This window comes from Dermacentor andersoni, chromosome 6, assembly GCF_023375885.2.
Source record: "Dermacentor andersoni chromosome 6, qqDerAnde1_hic_scaffold, whole genome shotgun sequence".
NCBI classification, from domain to species: Eukaryota; Metazoa; Arthropoda; class Arachnida; order Ixodida; family Ixodidae; genus Dermacentor; species Dermacentor andersoni.
In genome coordinates this window covers 145,545,253-145,556,888 of record NC_092819.1, presented here as the reverse complement: position 1 = coordinate 145,556,888, position 11,636 = coordinate 145,545,253, and the positions used below count along the sequence as shown (strand labels likewise).

Sequence of the window (11,636 nt, the reverse complement as noted above, 5' to 3'; positions counted from 1 at the left end):
TACAGGCACTAATCAAAGGTTAAGCAGCGCATTTTTCCTCATGTTTGCTCTCTTCGCGATTATGACGCCAATTCTTTTGTCGACCACTACAATGCGGCTTCGTGGCGGAAAGATGCTACATTGCTTTCCGTACAGCACCACATCCAGGACAATGCCACGCACTCTGCTGAAACTATCTGAAATCTTTGAGTATGCGCAGTGAAACAATCAGGAATTTCTGATTACTTTTCGTTAACTTAAATACCACATTTGCATGGCATTCTTATGTTGACATTTTGTGTGATAGCGACAAAATTATAAATTATAAATAAAAAATTTCCCACTCTCCTTGCGACTGAGACACCTGAGCAATTCCGTTCTGTAGAGCAGGTGCCCTCTTCCATGTAGTTCGAACTTTATGGGCGTGGTAACGGCTCCTTCAACGCATGCCTGTAGCTGCGATCTCTGCTCTATCGCTTAAGGATTCATGGCAGAGTGTGCGTTGCTCTCGAAATTATAGTGTCACTGAAAATGGGGCAGAGCAAATTTTCACTTGCTAAGATTCGCCTTGTCCTTGTCGAGTCGGGCGCCTTCTCTGCCCTCACGTCGTTCTGCAGACTCGTTATGTTCAAGAGACGGCACAACAATGTTCTGTGATACGTGAAACTCGAGATAACGTGGACCCGACTTAAGGGTAATTATGCGAAGCTGTCTTTGCCTACCCCTCGTGTTCAGCATGGGTGCTGCTGCTGGGCCTTTCGGGATTCCAAATAATTTGAATATATGCAAATGCAATACGTGCGCGGGATTTAGGCTCCAGGAAGAGGGCTTATATTAGCACTGTGTGCCTACCGACAAAGTAGTTTCAGTAGTGCATGGCATAAAACATGTCATACTATGTCAGCTCAAGGGTATCCCTAAGCCACACAGACTTCATTGATGTACGTAATTTGATTTTCTTCGATTTTGCCACTGGGAATGCAAGCATTTCCGACCATTCCTATGGAATGAGTCTAGAATTAGTGCGCCATACTGCTCCTATGTACAGGCCTCTCATTACCATTTTTCTCCCCACAAGCCCTATAGATCATCTTCGTCCTGGTGACATCTCTGCTTCATCTCACAGTGGGCATTCGCGTCATTTCGTGCTTCCATTAGGAATAGCTTGCGAACTGTGTATTGCGTAAACACAAATATTTCTTGGAAATTAATGTTCTATACGAATAAAAAAATGACGATGATACGCATGGGTTTAGGTTGCACCGGCATTTACTGAAGTTCCATTAAGTTTTGCTCCAAATAGGTCACACCATCCATGTTCTTGAGGACTAGGTGACGTACCTTACTGTTATGACATTACATAGTATGCCCGGCGCTATGAAAAATACCATATGACGTTTCTTTACGTATGGCAAACAAGCTTGGTGACTCTTAAGTAACATACGGTTATTGTACAAGGCGCAAGCTTAGCTAATTATATTATTTTACACCATGCGGAAGCGCCTGATACTTCCGAGTTGACGATAATTTTCTTTTTCGTTAAAATCCTTCACCTTAATATATTTTTTTGTCTCACTAGCCTAGCCTAACCTCGCACGAGCTTACTCGTCTAAGAACTAAGCAACGTACAAAATCTGCTGAATTTTGCTTGACAGCTTATTCTGAACGAAAAATTATGCGGATCCCAGTCACTGTGGTAACCGATGTAAACGAAGTTTATTGTGGTGTTTGCGTCGATTGACAATAACTAGAGGCGATCTCTAGGGCGACTGTTTATGAGCCTTTAGTGGAACACTACAGTGCTTAGTTGATATTAAACGATACTTGCGTGTTCCCCTTGCGCCAAATTATTGCTCTGAACACACAGCGAGCCGTGTTTTCTTAGGGCGTTGTTGTGCGCAATTGTTCATAGCCTGCAGTAAGGGGAGTACGACCATTGCCTCACATAGCGCAACGCATTGTGGAAGGAGTGTTGAACAATAATTTAAATTTTGTGCTCTTCTTGCCAAGGGCGAAATCTCAATTTGAGGCACGTGGCAATAAGGGCATCATTTCGTTTTGATCACCGCAATTATTTAATGTCCACATTCACTTCACTTTTATTTCCTTAAAGACCCCTCACTGGGGGTATTACATAAGGGGTGGGGTTCGCAAATGTCAATTCTTCTAATCGGTGGCCACATGGGTTCAAACAACTATGTTTGTATTAAGGGTACTCCGTTGATGTGACGAGGCAGGCCGTTCAAGTCGGTCGATGATTGGCAAAAGAAGGATGCAGAGAAGGTTGTAGTATGGCTGCGTGTAGGGCTTACTTGCAACGGGTGCCCTGTGCAAAGGGAACGGCATGGGTGTGAGGCCAGCACAAATGGTGCGTGACAAAGCGAGCTCTAAGAAAACTTATGAAAAAAAGATTAACTAATCAATGCGACGTAGGGATGATAGCGCGTTTAAGGCGGACTGTGCTTTTAGTAGTGTTACTGAACTGGTACTCGTACTGATAGTTATTTCGAGTTGCAGAGAAGTGGGAACGATGCCGCAACCGTTCTGGTACGGCGGCTTTCGCAGCTGCCGATAGGTGGAGAAACAAGTGCAGACTATAACTGGCTTGGCAGCAGCTTTATCCGCGATTTTTTTTATTATAGACGAGACAAGTAACTGTGCCGACTTTTATATTGAACAAATCGGAACATATTAATAAACGTTTATGCAAAATTTCAATTACAGGAGAGCAGCGGTAACAAAATAATTTTTTCTACGATTGTAGGAGAAAAACGCATGTCCCTCTATGAACAGATCACCTTCGGCTAACCGTTCACGCCACTAAAAAGTACCATGAAAACCTGAGAGTTTGTTTCCGACAACAGCCACAAAATAAAGCGTATTTCGTTGTAGAACAGCAACCATTTCATCACCCACGACGCTCACGACTGCCGACCACTGTACATCCTCCGCACTACCATGACTCGCTATGGCCATACTGAAGATACATTCACTTCAGTCGTTGCGCTCAGAGGCGGATAGCCAGTGTCCTTAAATCTGCGGTTTGAAGCTGTACTCCAACTTGTTACTGTCAGATATGTTGTTTGGGAGGGCACAACAGAAGTGCACCTTCATGACTGGAGCGACCGAAACGTGGTTTACGAGCTGCGCGGCGTCGTCTGCTCATGCTGTGCGCGCACAGAAAAATAAGTGCTGGCTACCGTTGCTTGCGCGAAGGTTCATTTCAATGCGATTCAATCCTGGTTATGTGCACAATGCGTGAAAACGTGATCACAGCCGAGTGGAACATTGGTGGAACGAATGTCTAGCTTCGTTTGCTTCGACGAACGTACCGCTTAGTTCAGCTGTGTATGCTGCCTTTGTCGCTGGACTGTCGCCTCTGTCCTACTTGCTGTTGTATTACGCTCTCACAATTTAAATTCGTGTGACATTCCTGTTCGCTGTTGTGTCAGCATTACTTGAGTTGGATTTCGAACATTTTAGTCGTGAGCCCTTAGTCCTAGTGTTAGGAAAGTTTGAGTCTGGATATGTCACTGTATTGTTAGCTTTTGAGTATAGTATTTTTGTTTGACGGAATAGGAACAATGTTTTATGTTAAGTAAAAAGACCTTTTATATCGATCGTGCAACAATAATACGTTGTAGAGAAAATTATGCAATGTTACCGTTTTGGTCTCTGTAGACCAGCACACCAATCAGCATTGGAAATTGGTGGCTAGTGGCTTGAATGTGTTGGCCATTAACTGCTCTTTACTTGACAGCAACCCGCCGTGGTTGCTCAGTGGCTATGGTGTTAGGCTGCTGAGCACGAGGTCGCGGGATGGAATCCCGGCCACGGCGGCCGCATTTCCATGGGTGCGAAATGCGAAAACACCCGTGTACTTAGATTTAGGAGCACGGTAAAGAACCCCAGGTGGCCGAAATTTCCGGAGTCCTCCACTACGGCGTGCCTCATAATCAGAAAGTGGTTTTGGCACGTAAAACCCCACAATAAAAAATATACTAACTCTTACGCGAATGTTGGTTGGAGATGAGTAGCTGGGTACAAGACAAAGCTATAGATATGAGACTGTCGACTCGACCATAAGCGCGTGTATCACCCGCCTTGGTAGCTTAGAGGCTTTGGTGTTGCACTGTAAAGCACGAGGTCGCGGGTTCAAATCCCGGCCACGGCTGCCGCATTTCGAAGGGGGCGAAATGCAAGAACGCCCCAGTACTTGAATTTAGGTGCACGTTCACGAACTCTAGGCGGTCAAAATTTATCCGGAGTCCCCCATTATGGCGTGCCTAATACTGACATCGTGGTACCATGAAATACAACCCCATAATTAAAGCTACCGTGTATTATTTACAGATCCTGGGACCCCACTTTGGCTAAAACATTGACCTCCTGCCTATTCACAACAATCCAGGCTTACCCAGAATAACTGTGCTGTCAGCAGACCGCCAACTCTTGGAAGCTGAGTCTTCATTATCTGAAGTAGCTAACATACGTACTTTTGCTGGGGGCTATGGTTTCCACATGAGCTTTGATATCCTACCTGTCCTTTCTTTCTATTCCATCTGGAGCGGCTGTAATTTTAGGACACGTCAGGCCAGCGCGCTGCGACAGCGAGGAGCACAAAGCCGAAAGTGCGCCTACCCATTGTTGGGTGACATTAGTAGTAAGTCGCCTCCAGGGGCACCTCTTTGCGCTCGCTGCAGCTTCCCAGTTTCAGTTTCGCGTGTTCTGATAGCCAAATTTTATTGTGCAACAGTTGCGTGGGTAATCAAATTTTTCACAAATCCAAAAGGTAGTATAGCTTTAAAGAGAGGTCGATTAACTTTTCCAATTACGTGACCCCACTGATAGTAAAGCTCCAAAAGTATACCCATTGATCTTTCTTTTTTTAATTGGCAACCACTTACCTTATACGACTCGCCACACCATGGTCGGCAATGCGGACAACTTATCTCCGAAGGAACCGTCTTTTTATTTCAGAACTGCTACATACAACGAAGCAGTTAGCCTCTACTGAGCACGAATTTTTCGTGGGCTCGTTCTGTGCTCACAGAAAAACAGCATCTCCACCTAGCGGCCGCGGCTACAAAGACAAACGTCAAACGGCAGGTGGAAAAGTTGTTTGTCTCTCAGTTTCCACGTAAAAGAATTATGTTTTATATCGGAACTACAATAGGAAGCTATCATGCCTACAGCTTGAGGCGTACTTTGCGAATTTTATGACGCTTTTGAGGAATTTAATTAGTTCAATAACGAACTTGGGCTTGGTGGAGGTCTGCGAGATTGGGTGTATGCTACACTACCGCACGCATGCGTACGCATGTGACGTACGTGTACACACGACGTGGCCGTCCTTGATGCATGGGTGATCTGCCCGTTGCATCCTTCGCACAGCGTCTGCTGCGACCATAATCGAGATTATGGCAAATACTGCAACAAAAAAAAAAAAAACGCAAAAAACGGTGGTGCCACCTATAGGTCGTCGCCATCCAGACAGACCTCAAGCGGCTGCTGGTAAAGGAAGGTATTTTTAAGTTTCCGCTCAACAGAATTGTGTTTTCTCCTATATTCGAACTACATTCAGAAGCTATCATGTCTGCAACGTGTGTGTAAGTCGTACTTTATTAATTCTCTGGCGCAATTTGAAAAATTTATCATTTCAGTAAGGCACTTGGGCTTGGCGGAAGGCGGAATTCTAGAGAATGAGGAGAATGTTGCCCTTCCGCAAACGCTCACGGGACGTACATCACTCGTGGTGGTTGTGCTTGTGTAATCTCGTAGAACGCCGGTTGTGCTTGTTTAACGTCACCAATAGCTTGGTTGTACATCCACTTTCACAGGGTGGAACGGAGGCGGATTTCTTAAATGTCACCTGCATCTTCGTAGGAACGCCCGGTGTAGAGTAATGCGCTTGTACTGCTGCTCCTGAACAAAGTGTATTGTGAGTTCAATCTGATTCTACATGTTAAAAAGATGACATAGTGGATATATGAACACGGCTCGACTAAAGAGAGACAGGGATAAAATATTGTACCGAGCCCACTCACTGTGATAATCGATGTAAGCGAAACTCTCTATGCTGTTTGGTTTGACTGTCGATAATTTAGCGGTGTTGTTGCCCGCGAATGTTGAATGTCATCAGCGTTTAGTCTAATACCAGAGTGGTGAGTTGATGTTAAACGTTCTTTGCGTGCACCACTTCTGATTGTCTGCATAGTACAGACTACAGACAGTGATACGTGTTTGCTTGAGGCATTGTTGCGCGCCAGTGTTCGTAACCTCTGACAGGGTTGAGCATTATCATTTCTTCACGTGGCACATCACATCGTAACAGAAGTGTTAAACTTTAATTGAATTATGGGGCTGTAGGCGCCAGAACTACGACCGGATGATGAGGCAGACGGTAGTGGCGGCCTCCGGATTAATTTTGACTCCAGGGTGTTCTCTAACCTGCGCCAGAATCTAACTGCACTAGCGTTTTTGTATTTTGTTACAATCTGTCGAGATGCGGCTGCCACAGTGAGGATTGAACCGGCGACCTTGAGGAATGTCAACACTGCAAAGCTACCGCTGCGGGCACAGAAGTGTTGATTTGACGTGAGACCGCTCCAGTAGTGTCGCCTAAGCCATACGGTGTTTTAATGCGGCTTTGCGTCTGCGCGCCCTGCGTCAGTAGTCCACTTGATAAATTTACATGGTATTCATTTTCCAGAAATAACAGATAGGTACTGTACTATGCATCCAGTTTGCCCACAACCACTGTTTTGTCTATAGCAGAAGCATTTCCTTACCTTCTCAAGTCATACTTTTCTTTGCAGCGTTCTCCCTCTGCATGGGAACTGCGGCAGTGGCAACCCTGTGGTTCATTCGTTTGCTCACTGCGCCGTTCTACCTATTCTCTCCTTCCTCCCCTCCTGCCTCTCAACCATTCTACCTGCCTTCCCTTTCGAGTTGCTCGTTAATAGAAAGGTAAGGGCTGCAGTTTCTGTAATGCTTTTGCGCGGGGTCACAGATTATTATAACTGTGAAGACGCTAATGTGACGACGCCCAGGGAGCTCCATGGGGCATTGTGGACATGCGACGCGTTGGAGAGGTCCGATGGAGACATCGTTTGCGTCGATGTTCCTCTTCCGCTCCTCTTCATCTTCCGCTCTGTCCATGCATATTTGCACTCTGAACCTCCTCCCGATGCGGCGTGCAAGAAGGCGTACAGCAAGAGTAGCAGCGGAAAAGTCGATGGAAGAGGCAAAGAAAGCTTCGCTTTAAATGTGTCAGTATTATTCGCTCTATCTTCACTATTGTCATAGTTCTATGCTGTGTTCGTTGTAAAGGTGTAGTCAAAAGCCGGGACTATTGAATGGAAAGTGCTTGGTTTTTTTTTTACGCGGTTATTCATAATTCGTGTTTTGATACTCCACCATAAGTGCGTGTATCAGCCGCTGCTGTAGCTTAGCGGCTTTGGTGCTGCGCTGCAAAGCACGAGGTCGCGGGATCAAATCCCGGCCACGGCTGACAAGTGCATAGGTAACAATGGTGTAATTTTATTTGAAACTGATTAAGGTATTTCATCCAGCGGATTTCTATAGCTTCTAGCGTTTTATCTAAAGTATACCTATGTTGAATGACGGACTCATCTATCTTCAGGAGGAAGGAGTGTGTATCGGGTCATGGTTGACTCCTGCCCTGAGCGACCTGTTTTCGCCCATCCCGACAGACGTCTAAAAGAAAAACTCGCAACTCTAAAGATATTAAACACGTTTAGATACGTGGACGACTACCTCGTGATATATGATTTCGATGCAAATAACAATGAAAAAGCAAATGACGTGGTTGCCCTGCTCAATGAATGTCTTGACAATCCGGTTATTACACATGAGCTACATAACAATAACGCTACCCAGTTTATAGACGTAAAACTAAATTTGAGCGCCAATCGCTGCTGTTGGGAATATCACCCTAGGGAAACAAAGATGCTGCTTCCGCGTGCCTCGTCACATTCAAAGTTCGTGAAGTGAGCAATCGCAAACCTATGTTTTGTGAATGCGCTCCGCAAATCATGCCCCCACCGGATGCCGGAAAGTTTTATGGACAAAAAGAGTAGCTACTGGAAGCGGGCTACACGTACTTTTATCAGTGGCAGAAAATGCGCGAAAAGAACTAGCTGAACTGGGTGATAAGCGCGAGCGCAGCCATGAAAGGACAAAGAAGGTGGTTTTACCGTACAGGCATGGGATGTCAAAAAGTTGAGGCGGACGTCGCATTTTGAGCTCCACAAAAGCTATCAAGCATATGTAAGGCCACCGATCCATTGAGAAACACGCACCGAGGCTGCGCGAAGAACCATCGGCCGCCGTTGGTGCACAGCACGTAAGGTGTCGTATATCGCTTCCCTTTCTCGTGCGGCATATAGGGCAGACAGGCAGATGCCTCAAACGCAGGCTAAGGGAACACAAGCAAAAATTTAACTGTTATCGAGATGGACGTTTTCAGTGAAACGTATTTTCACATAAGCTGTATCATGTTTACTGTACGCGTAGAATTAGGTTGCAAGTAGTCATCAGCGGCACCCTACCACAGCGCAGGTGTCCTCAACAATTGTCACACAAGCGAAACCTGTCGAATGACTCGCGACCGGGTAAAACGCCTGATGCAACACACACAGCAGCGCCATGTTCAAACCGTACTTATCCTTCCCTCATGCCGACACGAACTACATCTGCGCTCCTCTTTAATAACCTGTATAACCAACGAATTAACCATATCCCTGTTCTTTTGTGAGCTGTGCGCCGCGCGACGTTTACAATGAAGTTGCCTGTATAAAGAAGGATTTGGGACGCCCCAAGCAATACATCATAAAGCCGTTCGAGCGTATTAGATTTCTTTGACATGACTGGCACTTTACGCCGCGTCCGGCAAAGCACGAGCTAGAACACTTGCATGCGCTGTAGCTTGCGCCAGAGCACTGCGCAAATCTGCTATTCCGCACTGACGGTCGCAAACCGAACAAACGAAACTGAACGGCTCGGAGGTAAATCGCTTCGCGACCGTCTTACAGGTTTGTTTGGTGCCGGGCGCCCTGTTGGCGAGCGGCGTCCTGCTGCTCAGTCGCTTCGCTGAAGGTACGACCATTTTGGTCAGGCTCCGTAGTGTCTAGAGCAGCCAGTAGATTTGCAACGCACTCGACTTGAGAAATGCGAGTGGCAGAGTTCACAGCGTGCGCCACGAACGTGCTAAGGCGTCTTGCTTCAAGCTGGCGTGTTTCTTGCCGAACCAAAGCGTGATTCGCCCGCCGACGTCGTTTGCATTCTGCACCGTTTGGTGCAGAATTTTTCTTACTGTCATAGCAAGTGCAGCAGCAGGCGACGTGTAAACACTGGGGATTGCGTGTTGCATCTCCACTCCACAGGCGACGAGGCGTCACAGGCTAATCGGGCGCGAAAGACAAACCATGTGCCAAAATTGCGCCATCACGTCAGCAGGACTACGCCGCCTACGCCAGGCTACACTGCGTTGTGGCCTCCACTACGCGGAGACAACCGAAGCGCTCACTGTCTGCTTTGTTTAGTGTCATGATGTGGCACTTTGCTTCACCGCTTCAAGGGGCTGTGTCATCCCAGTCAAGAGCATATTTTACGCGTTCGCGCCAACGTCACATTCGTCAAGGCCCGTCCCCGTTACCAGCACGGCAACTCACCGCATTCCATTTGCCGTTCGCGCGCCGCTGTTCGACGGTGGTTTTGCTCGCGAACGGCGAGATTTGCAGTAGACAGGATGGGTCCGTGACCCATTTGTGCGGCAGCCGCACAGCGAAGTGCCAATCAGCAGCCGAGGAGTGATCACTCTGGCACCGACAGCAACCTCACCGCCGCTGATCGATGGGCGGCGCCCTTACCCGGTTCACTTCAAAGCTAAAGCTGATGGCGCTTTCGAATAAATCACTGACACTCACAAGCCGCAATATTTTCTTACCTTTATTTTCAGACCTCGCAATAATTATACACAAAGAAGAAAATGCGCTAATATTAGCGGCGCCATCGGCTACGATGCGAGCTCAGTCGAGCCGGTCGTCTGCCGTCGGTGACCGTGCTCTGCAGCTGAGCTCGACAAGTATCGGAGCTCTCGTTCATGTTTAACGTTTGACAGTGGGTATCTTGCCTTCAGAAAATCTACAATTTGCCCATCACTTTATCTATCGAAAATTATTTTGCTTGGAACAGAAGCTGCAGCTTATGTTTGCGTCGGCGGTGGGGAGGCGCGAATCTTCGTGGTCGTCGAGTGGCCCGTCGGTCGTGCGGCGGGCGGTGCACCGGCCGCGCCTTGGACATTGCACTTTGTACACCTCTCGCGCGGCAGACGGTCTACACCACTGGAGGCCCGATGGCCGTTACTGCATGTTCTCCGCTAGCGCGGACGCACCTTTATGGGAAGTTGATTTGGGCGTAATAACATATCATCAATATTTCCAAGTAAAGCTTTATTAGGTAAAGAACTCGGCCGCGTTCAGTGCGCAACCGTGACCGCCGTGTGGATATAAACAGCGGCTTTTCAAATGTGTGCTTTCAGCGCTTATTCGTCGTCGTCCTCCTCGTCATTCTCGTCATCCTGGCAGAGGTCGCTGTCGTGAAGGGGTACCATGACACCACATATGTCGTGGAACTGCTCCAGACAGTACAGAGGTACAAGGTTCTCCACTTCTTTCGACACCCATAGGGTGCATTCTACAGAGAAAGAAAACGAAAAAAGAACCTTCTGAGAGCTTTGGCATCCACGGAATACTAGGAAAGTACGCTGCTGGTGCTTTGAATAGAAAAGTTGGCCCGAATTTAATGAGTGCAAATCATGTTGTCAAATGAGTTGTCAACCCCACAGACGATGCCGACTACACTTTATCCACTCGCCATCGCGAGCAAAATATCAAGTTGATAGACAGGCACAATAATTACTTTTAGTGTGGAGGGTCAGAAAAAGTCGGAGCAGGTTTCTACGCTAGTTCTCAGATGAACTTTCATACTTTCTAGGGATTCAGTCTTTATGGCAAGAGAAAAAGATGAAGACACATTTCAGTGTTGTCTTCGTTCCGTTGTCAAAAATAAGAGTACCTGCGAATATCTCAGAGGAGGGAGCAGTTTTGTTATGCCGTGATTTCGTGCAGCCATGGTTGTAGCTTGTGCATCCTCTGTAGAATAGCTCACCAGCTTTAGTGCACCATGCGTCAGAACAATGTAGCCGAGGCCAAGTTATTGTAACGTAAAAATTTATCAATACGGGCTAGTTGGTATGTGATATCTTCAATGAGACAGCCATATCGATATCAATGCTTCGGCTGTTGATTCTGAAAGAATAGCTCTTGGGTCGTCATTCTCGCAAATGCCCATGCCGCGTTAAATCTGGTTATTCATGATCACTACGCCCTGCTGGCGCATATCCTTCCAGAATGACCAACTAATACTCCAGCAAGACGTATGCAAACGAGTAAATTGGCCCTCTCTTTGGCTCATGCCCCTCAACGTTTCCGAATTCAAGTACATGTGTGTAACCTGCAAGCGGCAAATCATTAACCACAAGTACTCTCTAATTTCTACAGCCCTCACTCAAGTTTATTCTTACCGTTATCTCGGCGTTACAATTGCTAATCAACTTCGTGTGCACACATAAC

The 11,636-nt window shown here is 46.8% G+C and overlaps 1 protein-coding gene across 1 annotated transcript in view; it reads right to left on the bottom strand.

The window, feature by feature from the left end:
* Positions 1–10,437: 10,437 nt before the first annotated feature.
* The window catches only part of LOC129380180 (uncharacterized), a 38,855-nt gene continuing 37,656 nt past the window's right edge, over positions 10,438–11,636 (bottom strand). Inside the window, exon 5 of the mRNA XM_055066944.2 lies at positions 10,438–10,698. Coding sequence (XP_054922919.1) covers positions 10,547–10,698 — 152 coding nt within the window. The 3' untranslated portion in view covers positions 10,438–10,546. The remainder of the gene's footprint in view (positions 10,699–11,636) is intronic.